The 24,023-nt window shown below is 36.8% G+C and overlaps 1 protein-coding gene across 11 annotated transcripts in view; it reads right to left on the minus strand.

Moving 5' to 3' along the window:
• The window catches only part of ATG7 (autophagy related 7), a 112,070-nt gene that overhangs the window by 75,012 nt on the left and 13,035 nt on the right, over window positions 1-24,023 (minus strand). For all 11 annotated transcript variants that reach the window (XR_011144026.1, XR_011144029.1, XR_011144027.1 and 8 more), the window contains 10 exons: window positions 23,081-23,169; window positions 21,774-21,895; window positions 19,952-20,042; window positions 16,966-17,110; window positions 16,206-16,364; window positions 10,081-10,275; window positions 6,838-7,041; window positions 6,452-6,567; window positions 5,642-5,717; window positions 2,307-2,387 (listed from right to left, as the gene is read on the minus strand). Coding sequence is in view for 6 of the 11 variants with exons in the window: in XM_068960327.1 (XP_068816428.1) it covers window positions 2,307-2,387; window positions 5,642-5,717; window positions 6,452-6,567; window positions 6,838-7,041; window positions 10,081-10,275; window positions 16,206-16,364; window positions 16,966-17,110; window positions 19,952-20,042; window positions 21,774-21,895; window positions 23,081-23,169 (1,278 nt within the window). In the remaining 5 variants the exon portion in view is untranslated. The remainder of the gene's footprint in view (window positions 1-2,306; window positions 2,388-5,641; window positions 5,718-6,451; window positions 6,568-6,837; window positions 7,042-10,080; window positions 10,276-16,205; window positions 16,365-16,965; window positions 17,111-19,951; window positions 20,043-21,773; window positions 21,896-23,080; window positions 23,170-24,023) is intronic.

Genomic DNA, 24,023 nt, shown 5'->3' on the forward strand with positions numbered 1-24,023 from the left:
AACTGGCAATGCAGAGTCATTAGCTCTGAAAAAGGATACCTGCTGTTCTAGCATATGCTTCTGTAGAACCCAGTAAAAGACAGAGGGGGAAATCGCACATGGGAAATTTGGCCCAGGATAAAAATAGACTGGTTTCCTGCTATGACCATCCTAAAATTCCAGAACAACTGCCTGTGGAAAGCCTCTCTGGCATGCAGCCTGTTTAGAACAGTTCTGGGTACGGAATAGCTGGCTGCTTGAATGTCTGGATTCTTCTGCTTCAAAAACAGAAAAATGAAGTCATGAATGAGTCAAAAAGTCATGGAATCTAATCTCTAAATGGGCAGATCATTAGCAGCTTCTAACTTATCCAGCTGTACAGCTGCTTGCTTTTTTTTTTAATTTCTTTAAAAATCTTAAAAGAATCCCTAGTACTCATGAATAGGAACAATGAAAGATGAAAAGAAATAAGGTACAAGCAAATTCAATTATACTAGAAAAAGCACTTTTCTCTCCTGTGCGAGAAGTTTGACTCTAGGGGAAATCTGACAAACCAGGGTGAAATTATGCTAAATTCTTGCACTAAAACCCACCCCCAACATACAGAGTACAACTAAAGTGTAATTGGATTTGTCATCTCAAAGTATTAGCATTAGATTTCCAAATAATACAGTGTGACATACTCTTATGCTAATAAACTGAATGTTAGCCAAGTAAACAAATGCTGTGTTTCTACTGTAAGGAAATACGTGTGCCAATGAAGCAACATTTTCAGCACAAAAGTAATTTAATACTCAAACCACATGAAAAGTGATCTCTCTGGGAATAGCACAGCTGCTAAAATCCAAGTCAGTTTTTATTAAATCATGAGCTCTGTTTGTGTAAAACAGGGCTCTTTTAAAATGACCACCATGAGGAAATGACTTGCTAACAAAAAATTGATATCTGCATTTAATTTATCTACATCAGTGTATGTTTTTACATATCAATATATCCTGGATCAGAGAGATAAAAATAAATAAATAAAAGGCTTATTCTAACAATTTAAGTTCTCAGGCTCCACAATCATAAGGTAGAATTAATCACATTTTTCTTTTTTTATATATAGACTAATATTTTTTGACTCAGAATGCTCTAGGTAATATAAACCTTACTTCAGGAAAAGATGAGAAAACAGTTGCTTTTAACTCCTGCCAGGCTTTCAGCTATTCAAGAGTGTAGATGCCTGCTCCTAAAATTAATAGCAGTTTAATTTAGTGCTTCAACTCTTGAGGAGAAAACTGACATTAAAAATGTTATGTAAAATGTACCCAGACAGCCTAGAGAAATAACAGAAATACTGTAACAGAAGACCTTTTGCAAGATGTCTAAGTTCTCAAAAGAAAATGCCGAGTCCCTCAAGAGTTTTGGATAACTATTGGAAAGAAGGATAAGTGCAGTGAAAAAAATTGAAAGAAATTCTTGCAATGAGTCCCTAAGTACATAAAACTTGACTGAATTAATGGCACACCCAAGCAGGCCAAATTATGAGTCAAACCTCAGAATCTTCATATACCGAGATATCCCAGTCAAAACTTCTTGAACTTATACTACATGGCCATAGAAAATTTGCCAGAAAAACTTTTCAAGGCCACAGTACAGGAAACCAGTCCAAGACTGAAGAAAAGGCCTCACGCAGACACATTAGTGGCCTGCCCTAGTGTTCTGGCAAGACACAGCTCAGATCCCAGCAACAACTGTAAATCCATTAGGTGACTCAGGACTGTCAACACCAGCATCAAAATGAAACAGTCTTTGTTTTATTGAAAAGTTTAGGAAGCAATTTTTTTCTTAAACACAATTATTATACACTATTTTGTACCAGGAAACAAATCTAGACAACTTCATGTATTTGTAAATATACTTAGTTTAAAAGAGCTTAAAAAAAACCCACATTTACTCATCAGACGTCAGAAATCACAACTAAATGCCAATTTTATTCCTTTCTACAAAGCTAAAGGTATTCGATAGTACCTTTGTGATAAAAAGTTTTCAGTAATGTGTTGTCCCTAATCTCTGTTTGGTTTCTTCAGCTGTGAGCAAAATGTTATGCGGAGATAGCATGCACATACATTGCACTACAGAAATTCAGAAAACAGCTAGCTAAGAAAGGCATGAAAAAAAAGTTTAGCTGAAGTAAGAACATAGGACTGAATCATATATAGGTAGGAAATGAGAGAAATGAGAGAAAACATCAAATACAAATCAGTGCTTGGCAACCCCAAGACTGACCTACAGCAAGACATATTCTGTACATAAAAATAAATTACAAACAAACATGGACTTACTTTGGGAGAGCAGGCTGTGCACTTATCAAATGCCAGGCTGACTGGAAGAACATTATCAAATCTTGATAAAAAACCACGTATCTAGGAAGGGAAAAAAATTACAATACTGTTTTATAATTACAAAAACCTTATTTCCACAATTCCAGATGAACCGCACAACATACATTCAGTAAAAAAAAAAAAAAAAAAAAAATTTAAAGCTATAACTAAGGAAATACTGTTCTAAATGCAGTGGCTGTACTAAATTTACAGCTGTTATTTTGTACTAAACTTATAAGCAAGAGAGTGCTGTTTTTCTGTATACAAATAATAGCAAAACCATACAAATGCAGCACTGTTTAAACATAAATGGAGGCACAGCACCACCTGGAGTTTAAGTTTTTTGATTGCCAAATTAAGTTAAAATAAAAAGTGATGGTATAATCAGTTAAGCACATTTTTTGTTTCCCACTTCTATTTACAAATAACCTGAAAATGCAACTGCTGTGGATCCCTAAACTACATTGTTAATATACTGCTGATGCAAAATTTTAAACTCTTAGACCACTGTTTCTTTTAAGAGGGATAGTTCTGCAAACACTTTGGAGCAGGGTTTGATTATTTAGACTATGAACTCTTTGAAGTACTGATCCATCTTTTTTAGTCTGTGCTTTACAGGGCTTACCACAATAAAGAGACCTCACTAAGAACAGAACTTAAGTAGTAATGCAACACAAAACATAATGACTAAGCTAAGATTGAAGTCTATCATGGAGAACACTTTCAACATGCACGCCACACATCTAATGCAATGCAAATGGCATAAATCTTGGAAGCCAAGAGCAATTCAAATAGTATTAATGTTATTGTATTTTAGCAGAAGTACCAAGCCATACACAAGAGTAAAATGCAAAAACACAGCTATTCTCAAACAAAATCCAGCACCAGGAAAAGAAAAGAAAACAAAGAAATTAGGTCTTTCTGATTCCACATTTACAAACAGCCTCTTCTGTTTAAAAAAAAAAAAAAAAAAACCACAAACACACACACACACAAACACAAATAGTCAAAAGACTCAATTATCTCATGTGTGTATACACACACATGCATACATACACAGACACATATAAAAATACATAATGTACCGCTTAACTGTATGCTTTTACATGGAACAAGGACTGAGCATAAAAGCTTTGATGGAATCAATGTCAGATTTTTTTTTAAATTCGACCATATACTCCAAATCACTGGGGTATGTTTTAAGACATAAGACTGAAGAATCTTAGTCATTTATTCGTCTTACCCATCTCTCTACCCAATGGAAAAATTCAAGGCTATTGAATAGAGATTAAATTTGGCTTGTCACATAGGAGCCACTTCATCCCTTCTTTACTGTCTGTCACAATTCTGCAGTTTTATGATATTGGTTTTGAGATGAAATATCAAAAAGTGCATATTCATCATAGCACAGAAGAGGATAAAACATAAATAAATATGGAGGCAAAGACAACTAAAAAAGTCCAGTTGCTTTCAAAGTTTGGTAAAAATTGAAAAGAACTAAACACAAGACTGAAATAATAGTTCTACCAAATGTGGACATCAAAATCATGAAAACACAATCCATACTAATACACTACTCAGAATCCATTTACATTATAGATGTGTCCGAAATACTTTGAGAGACAGCAAATGTAAGTAGAATCTTTCATCACTATTTGGTAATCCTTTTGTAGGTCTGTTATACGGGGAACTCCAAGACATTCCCAGGTAGTATGTTCAGTCTGTTTACGACAAAGACTGAGACTGTATAACACTTGGGAAACGCCTTCTTGGGAAAAACATTATGAGGAAAAAGGTTAGGAAGATCCACCTCAAATCTCTGGCCAGCTTGCTATCCCTTCACAATTCCTATTCAAGCCCTAGTTAGTTTGTAAGCCATCTGGGTAAACGCTGCTTTTATCTGCCTTCATGTACTGTCTTAAATTCTGGCTTTATGTTTTATTTTGGGCTTATTTTCTTTGTAAACTTTGGATTAGAAGGCACTGTACACGCCCCTCAGTATTCTGTGCATCACCATGTGCAATTAGAGCTGTACATAAGTGCCTGCTTACCTTTCAACAAGCAGGATTTCTACATGCTTTACAAGCTATTTCAAGTGCAGCACTACGTAAACAGAGCTATTTAGAAATAAAGATATCAGACAATTAGCTCATAAAAGAATGAACAAGAAAAACAGTAGACAATGCACCTGAGTAAGTCCGTACTTTGAAAAAGAGTTGGCAAAACCTGCCAAATCAACAGCCTTGGAAGAACAGTAAAACTGAACAGAACGGACACGAGCTGGCATGAAGGAAGTCAAATTCCAACGGTATAAACACACGCTTATATTGAACTTCTGTTATGCTCACCACTTATACTTTCCACATATTCACTTCTCAGCCATAATTTACTATTGCAAAATAGTTATGACAAAGAGTTCTCTTGGTCCTCTGCCTAAAATGGCCAAGTATGTAAAAACTCTCACAAATTTATATCCTTCTCTTCCTTTCACTTTCACGCCGTCTTCCATGCTGTGCCATAGCTTAGTGCTACCTTATCCCTGATTTAGTGTACAAGGTAAACACTCTTCATTCAAACTCCTTCTTCCAAGAAGGAAACCCAAAGTCAGATAAGAAAGAAAGCATGCCTGTTTCCTATGACTGTAGTGACAGCATCCTGTGAATTTAAAATGTAGTCTCTATATTAATTGATTCATCTGGCAAGGCAAGTAGTTAACAGGGCAGAAGTGTTCTGTGTGATCAAACAGGAACAATTCCAGGAAATTCAGCAACCCGAAAAACTGTATCCTAAACACGTATTTTTAACTGAAGTTTGTGTTGAATAGAAGACAATAAAGATTGCTCTATTGCATAAGAAACACATGAATATTTTGGGGAACTATGATAGTTGTGGTTTGACCGGTTTTGAATTTGTTTTCACCTCAGAAAGGATCCAGAAAGCGAATAACTTTCAGACACTTATATTCACAGCTCTGATACAGGCTACCTGAATGCTGCCTCCTCACAAGGAAAGAAAAGTGAGAAGTTGCTTTATTTATATGCTGCCTGCTAGCAGCTCCCTCTCTTCAAATAAATTCCTGGAAAGTAGGCAGTGTTGGGACAGAAAACATTGCCAAAAACACCACTACCTTGGTCTGTGTAAACGTCCTTTTTACAAACACGGAGAGTCAGTCCTTGGGGGAACGGTATCAGCATGAAGTATGATTTTGTTAAGTATGCAAAGTCTGTGATGTTTACCTTATATTAGCCCCAGCAGCTCAGTGAATAAATAAAAGCATTTACTCTCAGATTACTTACCTGATGAGGAACAAGTCCAAGAGAAGTAGGTGGTTCATTCATTCTATCATCACTACTGCTGGCCACAGCATAACCACTGCCAAAAATCCAAGGAAAATTAGAACAGGACAACATTGTAAACGGTCAAAATTTCCAGTAAGCTTCAAGACATTTCATTACAGTTTAGAGTTTAGAATTTGGAAAGGAACCTATCTGGAAAGTCTGTTTCATAGTTACTAAGATTCAGCATGGGAATACAAGAATCCTCTTTCAGAATTAAAATCTCAGAGACTTGCAACCTACTCATGTCTAAATCATAATGTTTTCTTTCACAGATTTTAAAGCCAGAAAACAAGCCTAAATTGCAGGTTAGAGAATTTCACAGAATAATTTCTGTATCAGGCCCACTAACTTTATAAACTAAGATTTTGCAATATGCGTCTTATCCTGAAGTCCTTCATGTGACAAAAGTACTTAGGATAGCTCCTCATTACACACCAACACTCTCTTGAACAAAGGAATGCCAAGATCCATTGACAGGAAACTTTCTTTTGAAACATTTTCAGTACTTCCTATTTTAAGCTCAGAAAGAGGGAAAACTGCCACTCTCCAAGGGGTAAGATTTGATCATTCAGTTACCCCTTAGACACTGCTAAATTACAGTAATGTAATAGGAATGATCCATACATTACAGGAACGCAACATTAAACCTCACATTTGTCATATTTAACGTGCACTTCCTGTGGCTTCTCCCAAAAGATTACATAAAAACGTTCTTTTTTCTTGGAAACCATCCTCTGAACGCCACTCCTTGTCTCAAAAATGACTCACCCTTCTGGATGCTGCAAAACAGAAACCATTAATTCCACGGCAAGAGCTCCAGCTATCATGGCTAATCCAGGACGACTGACTGTACACTGCTGATCCAATGTCCGATCCCTGGTAGACTAAAAAAGATTCAATTCAAAGACAATTCTAAAGAAAAGAAAAAAAGTAACTCCAAAGTAACTAGTTGCCATACTATACAAAATCTCTCTAATTATGTTCAAGTCAGTTAATTTCTTTGATATTCCTAATAAAAGATGAGCTATTTCTTAATGCCATATACCTCCAACATAAAAGGAATTAATTAATGAAATATCGTTTAAAGGCAATAAAAATTCAAGTCACCGCAAGAGAGAGAGATATATTCACTATTTGCATAACGTTCTACTCACATCCCCTGGTGCCACAACATCATTGCAGAAGTAGCAACCCAGTTTATAGCCAGGGATATTAGAAAAAAGTGATGATCCCAGAAGATCAGAAGAACCAGAGGCATTGTTGAAATATGAATCACCAGATCCTTGCTGTTTTGGTTTCTTTAGTCCATGTCTCATAACAACAAATGTGTCGAAACCCAATGCAGCATTGATGACCAACTATGAAAAATAAGGACAGAACAACATACTCAAAGGGAGCCAAAAGGGGAGGGGGGGAAAAAAGGCCTCCAAGTTTTATTCACTGCAAACTTAAATTTTATTTCCAACAAAAAAAATGAGAACCACAATCAGCTTTTATGTATTTAATAAGCCACACTAAAAATATTTGCCAGAAACACATTCAGCAGATGAATGAACGATCTACTAATTGCACATCTATCATCCTGGCCATAAACAACAAATTTTCTGATAGGTGCAGAATGCTAGTCTTGCATTAAAAACAAACACAAAAACCCTTTGTCTCAGAAATCCACAAAAACAGCTTTTTCTGTGTCTTTCTGGAAAATTTGATACAAATGAACAACTTCCTCTTATTGTTACACAAGCCTATACACTCTTGCATGCAAAAAAATCCCAGAAGAGAAACAGGAATTCCTTAAATGTGTTGTGCTAGTTTACATGTGAAGATAAATTGTAGCTTCACAAACACTTAATATCACACTGAAGTATAGTGTGATTACACTAGATTAGGCCCAGTATAGGTACAATTACTAGTATTGAAACTTATTTTGGTTCCAACACAATTAATTTTCAAGTGCACTGCAAGTTCTGTACACTGAAGCTCTGAGTACCAAAATGTTTCAAATGCTATGTAAGTCATCTTCTTTGCATATCTGAAGACAAACAACACAAATCTAAATGTAAACTGTCAGATTCTGATATTATGTGGCTCCAGAAACTAAGGCCCCAAACATGTATCCACCATGCCCACACCATAACTAGAACCTGTGCATGAAAGGACTGAAAAAAATTCAACAATCAACGTGAATCCGTATATACGGACAGAGGTTCACTGGCAAAAGGAAGCTCACTGGAACTGCCAAAGTCAATTCAGGCACACAAGCCTACTGCTTATGATCAGAAATCTATATCAAAATTAATTAGTTTTACTAATTCTAATTAATCAGTATCCACTAACTAAATTTAGTGGATGCTTCTTTTATGCTTTATTTCCATCAGGAAATAGAATACCATTTCAAGTTGGCATATAAAATGCCACGAGCAGTTTCAGTTACAATAGAATGAAATATATACTTAGCTTTTGTAAAACAAAAATGAAAAGCAGAAGTCTAATTATTAAAGTACTGGTATTGCTGGGGTTTTTTGTTTTATTTTTTAAACATACAGAAAAATGGATTATTTTTTTTCCCTTTAAGCTAGGTCTTAAGAGACAACTGCCAGACTTCAAAGTAACTTGCTCACAAAGCGGGTGGAGAGGAAAATTAGTTAAGTTTACATCAAAGTAAACTTCAGGAGAAAGGGGAATATACTTGGAATCTATAAGATAAAAATAGCTGGAAACATCACAAAGAAATCTGGATTCTCTCTTCTTCTTACTGTCCAGGTTTTTTGGAAACGTGTATAAAAATGAACAAGAGAAACCAGACAACTAACAACAACTAGAAAATTAAAGTTAAAGGTGTCATAGCTGAAATATTGCAGAACTCAGGATGTACAAAAGTTAAAAATCCAACAACAACCCTGACTCAGCTGTGTCACACACACTACTTTCTTTTCCTCTGTTGTGTTGAGTTCACAACTTAATGAATTGCTACAGACATTTTGTTTATGCCACAAAATATACAAGATGTACACTGTGGTTAAGCTGATGTGTTAAAAGCTCAACATATGCATTTCCTGATTTTGTATAATTTTAACTGTGCAAACATGACAATGTGAAGTTCCTAAAAGAATTAAGAAACATCAAGATTGCTGGAGACAACTTTACCAAAGTTTACAACACAGTAACTAGGGAAAGAGGTATGAGGATAATTTGGTTGGATTCTTGTGGAAAACCCTATTTGCAACACTATATTAGTTTGGAGAAAGATGCTGCTTTCAGAATACTCTGTGATTTAGAACATTCTTTCACAGGAAATTTTGGATGTCACACCAAGCTCAAGAACAACATTCTCACAAAAGTAAAGGCTCCATAACCCATATCTGATCTGATCCTAAACAAGGAGGTATTTGGGAAACACCACTCTCCGTAAGATACACAATTTGCAGAAAAGGCTAAAAATTGCTGTAAGTCTTCTCCCCATATGTTTTTCTGACTTTCCTGGGAAAATTTTGTTAAGCTTATGTTTTATTTATCAATTTGGATCATGTAAACTTGACTACAAAAAACATTTTGACTACACAAACATTTGTGCATACAGTCTCCTTGATCTCAGATAAAGAGCATAATCTAGAAAGTTTAGGCACTAAATTTTATTCACGCTATAAGAAACACAAATAATTCAGAATTTCTAATTCCATTTACTGCAGCCCTCTCCTTTGATCTCTCTTTACCTGTAACAGGAGGATTTCACTTTTATGTCACAAAAATCCATGAAGCGTTCAACACTACCGGAAATGAGTATGGATACACTGGGTCAACAGAACAGTATGGTTTCCAGTAAAGCAGTGAGAAAAACCCAGAGGTAACTTTTGACCAAAAAAAGTACTAACGCCCGAAGATCACAATCCACTTCCGTGCTTTTAGCATTTGAGATCTATTTTGAAAACGTGGTTTGAAACAAGTTTCTAAAATTCATATCCCGTATCAGTCAATCATTATTGTAATATCTCTACTCCTCCTTAATATGATTCTCTTACTGTGAAATTACTTCTTTTAATACTACTAACCCTTGGAATTACTCAAAAATCCAACTAGACAAGGCCCTGAGGAACACGTTCTGAGTTGGTCTTGTTTTGAACACAGGGTTTGGACTAGTTGATCTCCAGAGGTCCCTTCCAACCCATAACATTCTATGAATCACACTTCTATTTCCTCTTCAAAATTCTCTTTTTGGCTTATATAGAATCTTTGAGGCTACAAGAAAACAAAATTTCTGCACAAGCACAATGAATTGGTCAGACATTTCAATTTCCCATAAAGATATATTTTTTTTTCCCCAAAGGTACACAGAGCTGGTTAGTATGCCAGAGCTAAAATACAATGACAAAGATATAAGCAAGGCATGCGTACAATACCTTCCTCTTGCTGGCTGCAATGACAGCAGGAAGCCATCGACTCTCTCTAGTGTCCATTAGTAGGAAAATAACATCATGCGCATCAATAAGCTGTTCAAGTTTAGCCACATCCTTCTGAGCCTGTGCCATTGTTACTTCAGAAAAATTCACTGGGTGGCCTGGCATAGGGATGCTCATGTTATATCCTTCTGAATTCTGGATGGAGATTGACAGGAAACAATAACACATTAAAAAGACGAACTTGTGATTTAAGGGAATTATTATGCAATGCAATGCAAATTGTTGAGTACAAATTCAATTACTGTTTGGCAGAATGGCAACTTTATCTTTTTCATCTCTGTGTCAATGCTGTGCACTAAAGCAGAGCGCAAAAGTTTTTGAGCGAGTGGCAGTCTCCGTTGCTATATTTATCCAGACCAGAGCAGTTTGATGCAAACGTACTAGTTTGGGTCATGAGAGCAGACCAACCATGTTCATATGGCTCTGTGCCTGAGCTAACAAGCCCTGCGTCTGAGAAAGGTTTATTGACTCTGGCAAATCACTATGAGAAGATAGCTAGATCTCTTCTAGTCCCAGAAGTAACAAACATCACTGCAAAAGCAAGTAAGCGGATCTTACGCATGAGTATGATCATGCTGTGCTCATGTAAAACCTTTATCTTGGATTATCTTTAAGGTCACTTCACACACAACGTTAAGGGGATGTATAATCTCCGTCAGTTTATACTTCTGAGCCTGAATATTGACCCAATTACAGTAAGATGCATGCAAAGTATATCATATGTTCTCTCCTTTGTTTTAATTTCTTTATGAGAAGAACAATAGTCTTGAGTGATTTTTGTATAATTTGACCAGCCATATGCAAACTTGATACAGAAAAGAAATTCACTTCTGAGATTTGTGACTCCAGCCCTTGGGATGTCTGCAGCTTCCACCGCACAGATGCTGAAAGAGCTTGTTCCTATTGCAGAAACATATGTCTCTCCCAGTTCCATATTTGGGCAAGACATATTGAGGAGAAAATGGTTAAAGAGCCAAATAAGCATATACAATGCAAACAATTAACTCACTCCTTTGGAAATATGCTAACACAATCTGTCAGCCATCTGCTATCAGAGAACAACGGATCCTTCATATACGTTATAAAAGCATAAGCCTGGTCAAAGTCTCCTTGCTTGTCACTATGCTGCAAGTAACTTACAATTTAAAGCTAAATTATAAAAGCTGGATGAACCAAACAAAATTACACAGAAGGAGATGCAGGGAAGGTCGGTGGAAGGAGTTTTGTATAGACCAGTTGCACGCATAACTCATAAATCCAGATAAGCCAAATATACACTATATAATATCATAAAGACCCCGGGGCGGGGGGGGGGGGGGGGAGGGAAAAACACCAGCCAAACCACCAACACATACGGCAGCTTGGGAGAATGAATTTGGATAACATAAATCAATTGCACCAAAGGATATACTTTTTAATGTTATTTTATAGGGAAAAAAACATAGACTTCAAGGTGATTTCGTATGCTGTTAACAGTTTGTCTGTACTGCAGACAAGTGCCGATTTGTTAGGTAAGTATAAATGACGCTGTTGGCAGTTAGGAGGTTGATTTGTTGTTTAAAAACAAAACAAACTAGTGAACAACACTTGAACACCAGCTGCATGGAAGCGTGCTAACAAGGTTTGTAAAACACAAAAATTTTCCTGGAAGTCACAAAAAGACCTCTCAAGTGACTAACGCGATAGATGTAGAAGTACAGTAATCAATACAATAATTATTGTAGCAGCTTCAATAATTCAACTAATTTGAATAACTGTCCCTTTAAAAGACTGCAGTCACTAGTATGAGCAGTTGAGGTCCACTTCTGTAGCAGAACACTGGAAAAAACAGCACCTGATGACAGCACATGTGTATTATTCTAGAGAAGGAGTAATTGTGTATATACCCCCAAAGACGCAACTTGCCCATTCCACAGAACTCCAAAATCTTGTGCAGTATCTACATGACAAAAACAATTCCGCTAGATTGCTCACAAAACATATTAGGTTATAACATTAAACCCTTCCAACTAACAAAGGATTTAAAATACCTCCAAACCGTTCAGAATAAAAAAAAAATACTTAGTTATCAGCCCATATAGTTTTAGAATTATGTACTTACCGAAAAACTGAATCATCCTTTACAAAAAATGGAATTGTACAGTGATGCATGCAATATCATAAGAAATAATTCAATCTCCTATACATTTGTTGATAGCTGACCAAAGAGGGGCTTGAGGCTCCAGTGGTTTTATTTTTGTTTTTTTTAAAGCAAATATATGTCAAATTACTGCAATTTGTGGTGTAGCCATAACCTTCTCTCACATTTTTACTAACATTTCTATGAACTTTCTGCATTTTTTGTTAAACCTTGGCTCAGACCACTTAAAAGAGGTCTGTGCTCATATATTAAACCTGAACAGGAACGTGCCACAAGCTCAGAAGTTAAAAGAAATGAGATGCTACCATCATTAAACTGATCTACTGAAAATACCCACATAAAGTGGCCCTCCATCCGACATGGTAGAAAGGGTGATGAATATTGTACGTATCAGAGTTTCATGCCTGAATAATTAGGGAAAGGATTACAAAAAAGCTATATATTGCGGTCAGTAACAGTCAATAGCTGCAGATTCAACAGCTATATGAATAATTCAGTGCATTACCCACTTGTAATAAAAGGTTGCAAATCTGTAAATTCTGTTATTACTGAGTACTCCCTTCTGTTTTATTATAGAACTCTAAGCTACAGTTAATGATAATCTTAGAAGCTGAATGAAGCAGGTCACAGCTCTTTGCCAAAGCATTCTTTCTTGTTTCATTTGCAATGATAAAGTTGTTATTCTTCCTTTCCAGTTAGAAAGGACGTAAAATTAAAAACACGAAAACAAATTTACACACAGCAGTCAAGCATTTCAAGGCCAATCAGGAGAGAAAGATAAAAAGGCTTATTAAAATTATTAGGAACTTTGCGTACAAAATATTACCCACCATGAATGACAAAGTAAAATTAGACTGCAAATGAATTACACAGAACTGTAAAACCAAAGTTTCAGAAATGTCTTCAGAACCCGGTTTTACTGCTTGGCTTCCCAAGGACTTTAAAGGACCGTCCGGATTTCCAAACGGCAAAAGACAGCTTTGGCTATTCCTTCAGTACAAGATAAATGAGCGGACACAAAATCCAGGACAACTAATCTTTTCATTCAGAGACATTTATACTGATGAATATGGATTTTGGTAACAAGCAACAGTGCAGTTTGCAGTAACAGATGCAGCTCTATTTTAAGAAGTCTCGCAAAATCAGCCAAGTTATAAACATCTCCAGATAACAGTAGATTCACTGTCCAAACTGTCTCAAAGCACCAAGACTAGGCAGGCTAATTAAAGACCTATTGTTAGTGCATGTACCCAGCCTGCTGCTTAAACCTCACCACTCTCACGTGCTGTCAGCATGATGTTAATTGTTTGAATAAAGGAGATTTTATTCAAACAAAGCCCTGTTAAATCTTAATGGTACCATGTTAGCTCTCTATATATTTACTGATGGTAAAACATGATACCTCTTCTCCACAAATTCTACTGGTGATATGGTTTTGAGTGAAAAAATATATTAGAACCATTCCATCAGAGGGCTATGCAGGATCTATGCAACAGTATCTCCTCATTTGTGCCACAAAGCTATAAAGCTAGGTTTGAGTCATGTGGAAGCTGATCAGATACGACTCATGGCATGAAGAAACAATAGAGAATGTATAATATTGACAGAGACAATAAATTGAGAAAGCAGTGATAGATGCAAAACGTTTGAGGTATGGAAGAGAAAAAATTCCTATACATACAGTATGGGCTGAACATTGTGTATGCTGTTACTGAACATTATGTTTTTTTTTTTTTTCCTACCTATACCAAACATACTAACAGTTTCTTGACAAAGGCTCACTAGAGTTTTATGTTATTGCTTCCCTTTTATTACTGGAAGTAGTGTTCTTTTTTTTTTTTTTTTTGGTAAAGTCTCATCAAAATGTAAAGATTCTTAGTACAGTCAGGTCTTTTGCTTCCTTGGTTGTTTCTAACAAAGCAGCTCACAAGTTTTTGGGGTTTATTTCTTTATTTCCAAGAAAAACACACATAACCATGCGTTCGGTAATATTATTCAGTATTTCACATACAGCTTTTATTTAACTAAAGTATTCATTCTTTCCTAATATTCCTGCTCCCATTGTCTCAATTTTAAAAAAGAGAAAAATCATACTTTATTTCAATGCTAGTTGAATGCCTCATGCTGGTGTTCTATGCAATACTGTGCAGATGCAATCTTTTCTGTACATGTTTTACCATCTAATGTTTCTGTTATTAAATGCATAGCACCAAGCAACAATAATAATACAGGGCAGTAAGGTTAAAACAACTCTAGGAACTTTCAACGAATCTCTTTCCAATTTACTCAAAGGCTCTGAAACTTTCACCCTTTTTCCATACTGGGATCACTGTTTGATATTCAAATGTTCACTGAATTACTGCTGAATACCAGTACTGAATTTCATAAGTAACGACAATAATAGGATGAATACAGATAAAAGCAGAACAAGAACATGGAACAGTCCTTAGGTCAAACAAAAAAAAAGTCTAAAAATGTCTGAAAGGACTTTCTCTAAGGCTCGTTCACTGATCACTAGCAACACCACAGATTTATGTTATGCTGTTCATATCTGTCAATAAAAATTATTATGACTAGTAATATAATTGGAGGCATAAAATACAGCATTGAACAGTAAGTGTACTTAACTCATTTTGTTCCTAAACTAAGTGGGTTAAGATACTGCTTGTCCTCTGAGCTCTCGTAACTATAGCTGCCAATTCTAAGATGGTCTCAAATCCAAAGCAAAAGCTAAAAACATTTGAGTGACTTCTATCACATACCCAACAAGCATAAAAGAATTTTGTTCATGACAGAGCAAGCTGAGAGTGTGTCTTTTCTGAAATTATAAGCCATATCACTTCTTCCCTCAAATGAAGGACGAAATTAAGAGATCAACAAATATTTATTAGCCATGTTGCCAAGGTTTTTTTTAAATCTATTTTTTTAAGCATTGAAAATTAGGAGTGTTTGAACCTGGGTACTAAATAATTTGCATAAGATACACACCCCTGGAGTGAAGGGGGATAGAGACTGCTATTGGCAGGCCTTTCATCATAAAGCTACTAAAACAAATAACACGATTTCATCCTTGTTTTTTGTTCCCTTTCAGCTATTGCCTAATTCTTAAACAGGAACAGATTAAAAAGTCCTCAGACATCTTAATACTCTGCAAAATGCAGAATACATTTATAATCAATACTTACTGTTCTTAGGTTATTCTGGGTAACATAAAAAAAAGGATAAATCTGGAAGTTAGTTCCTCTGACTTTACAAGTTCAAAAACTATTTCTCTTACTGGTACTACACTACTGATCATTCATGAAGCACAATGGTACAGTGACCTTGAGAACATTAGGTCACTTCATTCCAAAAGCACTATAACCACATGAAGATTCAGTATTTGCCTCTTTTATGTTGAAAATTAACTTAAATAAAATTGCAAGTTTCAGGGGTAAAACGTAATAGAAAATCTCAAGAATCTATTCATTCCTGCCTTCAAGCCCTTCTGCTCCAATTAGGCAACTAACATGTTTTTAAATTCTCCCCGCTCTTAAATTAATAGCAGAGGGGAAAATAAAAGCAGCTGTTAATGAAAGTTCATTAGTCATAGACTAGACTAGGAGAAGAATTTTACTTTACCATCAATGAGCCACAAGAAGGCTCAGATAATCCTTAACTATGTTTTGTTATTAGGTATCTTTATTGCCCCAAGAAAATTTACTTCAAGTACTCCCTATCTGTGAAAAATGGTTAGTTACCAAGGTGTAACACCCATTTGCAGCATTCCACCCCCCTGCCACCATCTGCTCATAGTAATGCTTAAATAATAATAGAACTTGGTATGATCATTTAAATCCAGCTGTACTCTGTTCCCCCCCCCAACAAAAAAAAAAAAACAAAGGAAAAAAAAAACCCATCAACACATTTTAAATACTGATCTTACCACTCCTGGGAAGATTTTCTGCAGCCTGTCTGCTGCTGCAAGCGCCTTAGGCTTCCCACCACTGAGACAGTCTTCAAACTCATACAGTGGCTGTCGTACAGGGTTGGAGTAGGAGATCTTTGCATTGTCCACAAATGTAATCTTCCTGACTCCCCAACCCTAAGCAAGAAAATAATTTAAGTAATGATAAAGACAATGGCCTTAGCCATACACTTTTCAGTCTCTAATGCCAGAAGCTCAAGAAGAGGAAAGATCAAGCTAAAAAAAGTCTTTGAATCTATTCACAGCAATAACCTTATATTTGCACTGAATTGAGACAACACATAAATTTGTCTGCCCAAATACGTTATTTAGCGTAATCCTACCCTGTAATCCTACCGAATTCATTGAGATATGATAAACATCCTTGAAAGTAAACATCAGTACAATTACTTACTCCAAATGCTTCACTATGAATTTGATTTTATAAGATTGTTAATTCACTCCAGAACTTCTAGTTCCATCTTTTCTTAACGTAAATTAAATACACACTACGATTTTGCTAAGTTCTCTTACTAGTTACTATTCTATTGGCAGAGCTTCAAGTCATTTCTACTGGCTACAGATCTTACCTTTTCCCTGCAATTTATAACATCAATATATATCATCTATAGACTAATACAAAGGCATACAACTTTCCCCTTATATGCCATGGATCAAAAAACTTATATAGATTTTATCAGAAACAGCAGACTATTTTTATGATTAACTCAGGACTTACCATCAAGGTCCTTGCAACGCTACAACCCAGAGTACCAGCTCCTAGCAGCAGACACTTGGCAGACACAATTTTCTCCAGATCCAGAGTAGGGACCAACCGCCAGCACATCAATTTCAAATTAAGATCCACTGATGACTCTGCTAACCTGTGTCATGAAATAAACAGCAACACCACATCTGAATGTTCTCGTGTTTCCAGCATGGCTTTTATTTCTACTGAAGTTGTTGTACACTTTTTTAGCAGGAAAAAAAGCATCCATTCACTGTGCTTTCTCGCCTTAAGATAAAGGCCACACATACACTCTCCTGACACTTTTCCCTTTTTCCATGTTTGGTCTCAGCTGCCTTTCAGCTTTCCTTTGCTGCTGCTGCTGTTGATGATGATAATGACACATTTATTTTTCCCCTCAGTTTCTTTCTTTCTTTTTTTTTAATTCTTTTTCTTGTTTTTTCACTCTCCTTTCCAGTTCACTGGGTTGGAGATTTACTGTTCTACTATCTTTCCAGGATATGGTAGCATTCAAGTGCAACAAGAACATTTTATCGACAGACAAGTATTCTGAAGAGAAGGATGGTCTAATAGAAAAGAAAGGCTTACTCCAGTTCCCTGATGGAACTCATCAGAATACTATTGATGCAGAATAGAAATGATTACGCTGACAGATCAAATTTAAGCTTCTCCTCCTATAAACATGTCTAGATAAAACACTGCTAAATATATACAAAGAGATACCTGTACCTAGTTCTCCAAAGCAGAAGGCATCTCGGCTTGGATAACAAAATAACAAGCCAGCTAGAGCATAAATACATTGTAAGCAACTTCAAATACAGATAACAAAAACCAAAATCACTCAAGGATAATTCCATCTGTTAAAAAAGTGCACGGCCAGCAGATCTGAAACAACTTACTTTCCGCTGCTTTTTCTCTTGTGAGGTGACGCAGTATGTTTTTAAGGACCCTAACTACAAATTCTTCTAATCGTTCTGCCTTTTAGATACAAAGAAAAATATGCAAACATAAAAAACTATTTTGCCAAAAGCCATCCTACATAAATACACACAGGGGCACACGCACGCACTTTCGGACATTCACTTTGACTTCCTCGCTTTGACCAATGTGCTGGCCAAACACTGCCTATTTTTACAAAAGCTGTGACTGCAATGCTTAAAAACATAACAGCAAAATCATCACCGAAACAAAAGTTAACAAGACAGCTAGGAAATATCTGATGCAAACATAAAAATACAAATGGTTTCTCAGTCAAGATTTCTTTCTAGTTAAGCTGAGTGATAAGACATAGACCACTTGTCCATAAACTTTTGTTTCCTTTATGGAAAGGACTGGTTTTCTGCATCCAGTTATTTCTGTCCTAAACATTATTACATCTGTCCTCTAAAGAATCAGTTCTTTGTGGCTGTTTAGGAAGGCGAATGCAGTGAGAAAGCCACATTTAGCCTAGTGTCAGATTTCCTAGTCATCAGAACACAAGGGTCTTAAAACTCTTCTCAGGTCAGATTACTGTAAAGTACCCTTGGGGTGGTAACTGGCACAGGAAAATACTAGAAAAAAAATACATTTCATCAGTATATACACCTCTGACCATGACCATCTGACTACCGCTATCCTGTAGCTAGCGGTGTCCCCCAGGGGTCAGTCCTGGGTCCAGTCTTGTTCAATGTATTCATCAGTGACCTGGATGAAGGCACAGAGTGCACCCTCAGCAAGTTTGCTGATGATACTAAACTGGGGGGAGGGGCTGACACACCAGAAGGCTGTGCTGCCATGCAGAGGGACCTGGACAGGCTGGAGAGCTGGGCGGAGAGGAACCTCCTGAAGTTCAACAAAGGCAAGTGCAGGGTCCTGCACCTAAGGAGGAATAGCCCCAGGCACCAGGACAGGCTGGGGGTTGACCTGCTGGAAAGCAGCTCTGCAGAGAAGGACCTGGGAGTGCTGGTGGACAACAGGTTAAGCGTGAGCCAGCAATGAGCCAGCAGTGTGCCCTTGTGGCCAAGAAGGCCAATGGGATCCTGGGCTGCATGAGGCAGAGCGTTGCCAGCAGGTCGAGGGAAGTGATCCTGTCCCTCTCCTCAGCCCTGGTGAGGCCTCCCCTGGAGTACTGTGTCTAATTCTGGACTCTCCAGTACGAGAGAGACATGACACTACTGGAGAGAGTCCAGCAGAGGGCTATGAAGATGACAAAGGGACTGGAGCATCTCTCATGAGGAAAGGCTGAGAGCGCTGGGCCTGTTTAGCAAAAGAGAGAGGCTTGGGGGGGGATCTGGTCAATGTGTATAAATATCAGAAGGGAGGGTGTCGAAAGGATGGGGCCAGACTCTTCTCCGTGGTGCCCAGTGACAGGACAAGAGGCAACGGGCACAAACTGAAACACAGGAAGTTTCCATCTGAACATGAGGAAAAACTTCTTTCCTGTGAGGGTGACTGAGCACTGGAGCAGGTTGCCCAGAGAGGTTGTGGAGTCTCCTTTGCTGGAGACATTCAAAACCCGCCTGGACACGATCCTGGGCAATGTGCTCTAGAAGACCCCGCTTGAGCAGGGGGGTTGGACTAGATGATCTCCAGAGGTCCCTTCCAACCTCAACTGTTCTATGATTCTGTCCTCCATATTTATTTTCTGTAAATTAAACAAGCAGATTACAGAATTCAACAAGAATCACAGGCCTGTAATACCATAACCCATATTTCACTGAGTTTTGAATGCAATGCATTTGAACTTTTAGTTAGAGCCACAAATTGCAAACTCTTCTGCATGCAGTGCGCTCTCCTCTAAAAAAATCCCTACCTCCAATAGGACTGTTCAAAGACTCCACAGTGTAGGTGGTAGCATATAGTTTTACCTAACAGAGACAGTTAGTCCTTATGGTTCTCCTTTTGACTTTTTCTGGCTTAAGCTCAAGTAAAAAAAAAAAATTATATATATAGAGAGAGACAGAGAGAGAGAGAGAAATTTAGAGGTTAAGGAACAAACCTTTTTGGATCCATACATTCACTGAGATTCACCATCCTTGGTCCCATGCCTCCCTTTTGATTCTTCTCCCATCCAACAGCCTTTGGACAATCTATTTGACATTTAAAAAAAAAAAAAAGAAAGAAAAAAAAGAAAGTGGGGGAAGACAGAAGGAAAGAAAGAAGAGCACTAATATTGCAATTTTTTTTTTTTTTTTTTTTACAGAAAAAAAAAGCTTGGCTTTAACTTTTCTGGAAAAAACCCATAATTTTAAACTTATTAGTAAAAAGCTGTATCTTAACATCCTAGTATACATTGCTGTACAAATGCTGCTATTTTATTTTATGCCTGCTGAAACAGTGCTTCTCGGAGATTTTAATATCAGGTGTCCTATGTGCTCCTTCTTCCTGTTCAACTTGCTTCAAACCTAGAACAGGGATAGTATCATTCCTCAAGCCTGGCTCTCAAATGCCAAGCCTAGGCTTTCCTGGCTCCCAGCACTCCAAGGCTCAGGGATCTCTTGAGCCAAAAGTAGCACCTTAATATTTACTAGCATTGGAAGCTGTTTTTTTCTAGCATGATGGGCAAAGTTTTTTTGAATCTATATACATTTTTGCCACCAACAACAACCTTTAACAAGGAGCGTCATAGATTAACAGTGAGTTATATGAGGAACTCTTCTGCGTTTTGAACTTGCCACCAACTAGTGAGAGAAACTGCAGGGCATCACATGGAATAACATTCCCTGCGAATCTTCTCTATGCTACGCCTGATTTGGTGAAAATCTTTTTTATTTATATATGTATCAGATCTTCCACAACACACTTAAAATAGACTAGCTGCATTACAGAGAAGAGCACCGAGAAGAGGAAAAATGAGGAGTGAGGAATAAATACTCTAGTGTTAAATTGATGGTCAACGTTTATTTTACTTACTTAGACTATGCAGTCTTACTGAAGGGCAATGTTACATTTATGCCATTTTCCACAATATCATTGTAAGCAACAAATAACAGTGACATTCACATTGTAAGAAAAATGCAGGAGTCTGAAAACTTTTACTCTTTTCAGTTTGGCCAATAATTTGCTCAGACATCAATTCATGTCAGACATTTCATACTAATTCTGTAGTTCTCATAGAATTCAAAACTCAGTAAATTTTGTCAAGTTAAACTATCTCTTCATGCTATCTGTAAATTTGTAGAGATTTATATATCCTAACTATATAATAATTAAATCATTCAAACCTATCATACATAAAGCACTCAAAACTTCTTGGATAAGAGGAGGTAGAGAAATTTTGTGATAGTCTCGTACATAGAAATCAAATCCGAGCTTATGTTCTGAATTTACAATTTTATTGTTTTAAATTACATCTGCTATCTCACTTTCAGCTGAAGACAATTCCACTCTGAATTACAGTTTTAAAAGTGTATTAAAAATGTGCATCACATAAAATCACTATTGCATGTATTTTTTATAGTTGAAGGACTGTAGACATTTAATGAGAAAAAAGATAATATTTAGTATCAGTATACATAGCAGAAGAGATGCTACAAACTGCTATCTCATCTTTCATACGAGACTAGAACTTTTTCTTAACACCATAAACAGGATTTAAAGAGGGAGGAAAAAAAAGGAGAACATGCTGTCCTCTTTCTTTTTTTGAAGAAGGAACAGTTTGCTTTACAGACATTTAGCAAACTCAGACAATTTTAGATCCATTTGAAATAACTTAGCATAAGCAATCATTTGGTAGTATTAATGCCTTTTTTCTATCTTCACAGTGATTGAGGAAGGAAAAAAAATGGGAAGAAATATTAATTTTTTTGAAAAGGGATTACCTGGGCCAAGGGCTCTCTGTGGAAGCTTTATTTCAAAGATAATACTGTGTGTTATGTCTCTCACTCCTTGCATGGTCCTGTCTCTGAAGCACAGCACTTCAACTGACTGGAGACGGCTGCCCCTGGTAGTGAAAAGAAAAGAAAAGAGAGAGACATGCAATTTCTTTAAAAAGGAAATGAATTTATTTTGAACGCTCTGCCTATATCACAAATCTTTACTCTTTCGCAGATTCTGAATAAAGCATTTTCCATTAGTCCAGGAACACTGCTGTTTTTACCAGTTATTAACCAACGTAGTCGCTTAGAATGTGGAAACGTCCAGTTTGTTGTGAAGCAGCTCTAATAAAATGACGCTGTCAGATTGTCTTCTGTCATTTCGACTATGTTACTGGACAGAGGGGAATAAAAAGCATGGAAGCCCCAGAACAGACATCAGTTGACATGATGTGCACTTGTACTTCCCCATGACCCAAGCAAGATCCTCTCAATTCTTGATGTAATGTCATCTTTCTTCTTCAGTATTCAATTCCAAAAGCCAAGAATTAGAGCTTTAGTGCCTAAAATCCTCTTACTCTCAGAATGTGTAAAGCTGTCTAGAAACTTCATATCCTTCTGTGCTATAGTCGAATTAGTAGCTTGGAAAACGCCATACCTAGTTAAACTTTTCTTTTTCCTTCTTTGCATTTTGTAATAAAACGTAAAAGTCAAAACTATGAAACTGCAACTTAATTACATTTTTGTTATAGCAGCCTAATTTTAGTTGAATAATATCTTTTTTTTTTTTTTTTTTTTTTTTTTTTTTTTTTTAAGACCAGAGTCTAAAACCATCTCCTCTCTCCCCAGCCTCTCCCAAAGTAAAAAATTGAAGAAGGTACACTACAAGAAAACCTAGGAGTATCTGATCTTCAAACTTTAGGTCTACTGTTACTGGGCACTAATTCATCCTCTAACATCAGAGGTAACACTTGTACCAGCTAGAGTCTAAAGAAGGCAAGCAACGGTCTAAAGCATATCTTTGCATGCACGTGCATGCATGTGAGGAATAGGAATAATGAGAACTCGTGACTGTCAGAAGTAAAAAATAGAATAATAAGCAAAAATCAAAATTACTGAGAGTGAGTCATCTCAATGTTGGAAGTTGTATTTCAAATTTTTGGAGGAATTTCTTTTTGCTTTGATATGTATTTTGGCATATTTCATGCACTGTAGTTAAGAATCAGGTGGGTGATAGAAGTAAACTGCCAAGGGGAGAAAATTTGATATCAGCCAATAAATAATCTCCATGAGAAATATAATAAAATAGATACCATTTGTGAGCTGCCAGGATCAGGAAATTTCTCAAAGGCCATCCTGGATAGTGGATTAAATTACATGGATCATAAACTCCAACTGTCACCTGCAAATAAAATTGCTCTAAATGAGAAGTATTCTACCCATGCTGGTATTTAGTTCACAGTAAAGGTTATCTGGCACTTTTTACATAAAACTACACAGGTATTTTAAGTATTTACAAATGTATACTACATGGTCACACTAGCTTTCAGTCAAACATTTGCCACAGCTTCTAGATTTGTTCATTTTCACCATGTAGTGGACATCCACATTTAACTACAGTACGTGTACCTTCCTGAAAGATAGCATTATGAAACCTAGGGGAACCCAGTAACTGAAGCCTTGCTCTCGAAAAAAAATTCTGCATTGATTGTGGGACAATCAAAAAGTGAAAGGGGACAGGCTAGCAAGACGTTAACTCAAAGGAAAAACATAGCCAAAAAAAAACCACATGTAAAGACAATCTTTAAGAAGGGGCCTAAGTAAAGGACCTGGACATTGCCTCATGTTCAACCTGTGTAATATTATTCCCATAACTGAGGCATCTAAACTACAAGCCTAACTGCTTCACAGCCAATGCTGAACCAAAACACAACCAGGGATTAGGAAGATGCAACTGCTTAAGTCTAGATATGCGCAAGATCTGAACTCAGACATCACTACTGATATCCATGTGTCTCACATCTCCAGAGCTCTTCCCTCCTGCTTCTTTGCCTATATATGATCTTAAAATGACTGGTCTCAATTTTACCACCTCATTGAAGGGTCTATAGGAACAGTGTGAGATGTAGGTGAGCCAATCTAATGGCTACAGATCAGAGCAGAGGCCCACTCCCCATCCCTCCTCCCAGCTGCTGCTTTGCAACTGCTGACTCCAGCAGGCACTAGACCCCTAACTAAGCTGATCCAATTTGATAA

The sequence above is a fragment of the Struthio camelus genome, chromosome 14 (genome assembly GCF_040807025.1).
Source record: "Struthio camelus isolate bStrCam1 chromosome 14, bStrCam1.hap1, whole genome shotgun sequence".
NCBI classification, from domain to species: Eukaryota; Metazoa; Chordata; class Aves; order Struthioniformes; family Struthionidae; genus Struthio; species Struthio camelus.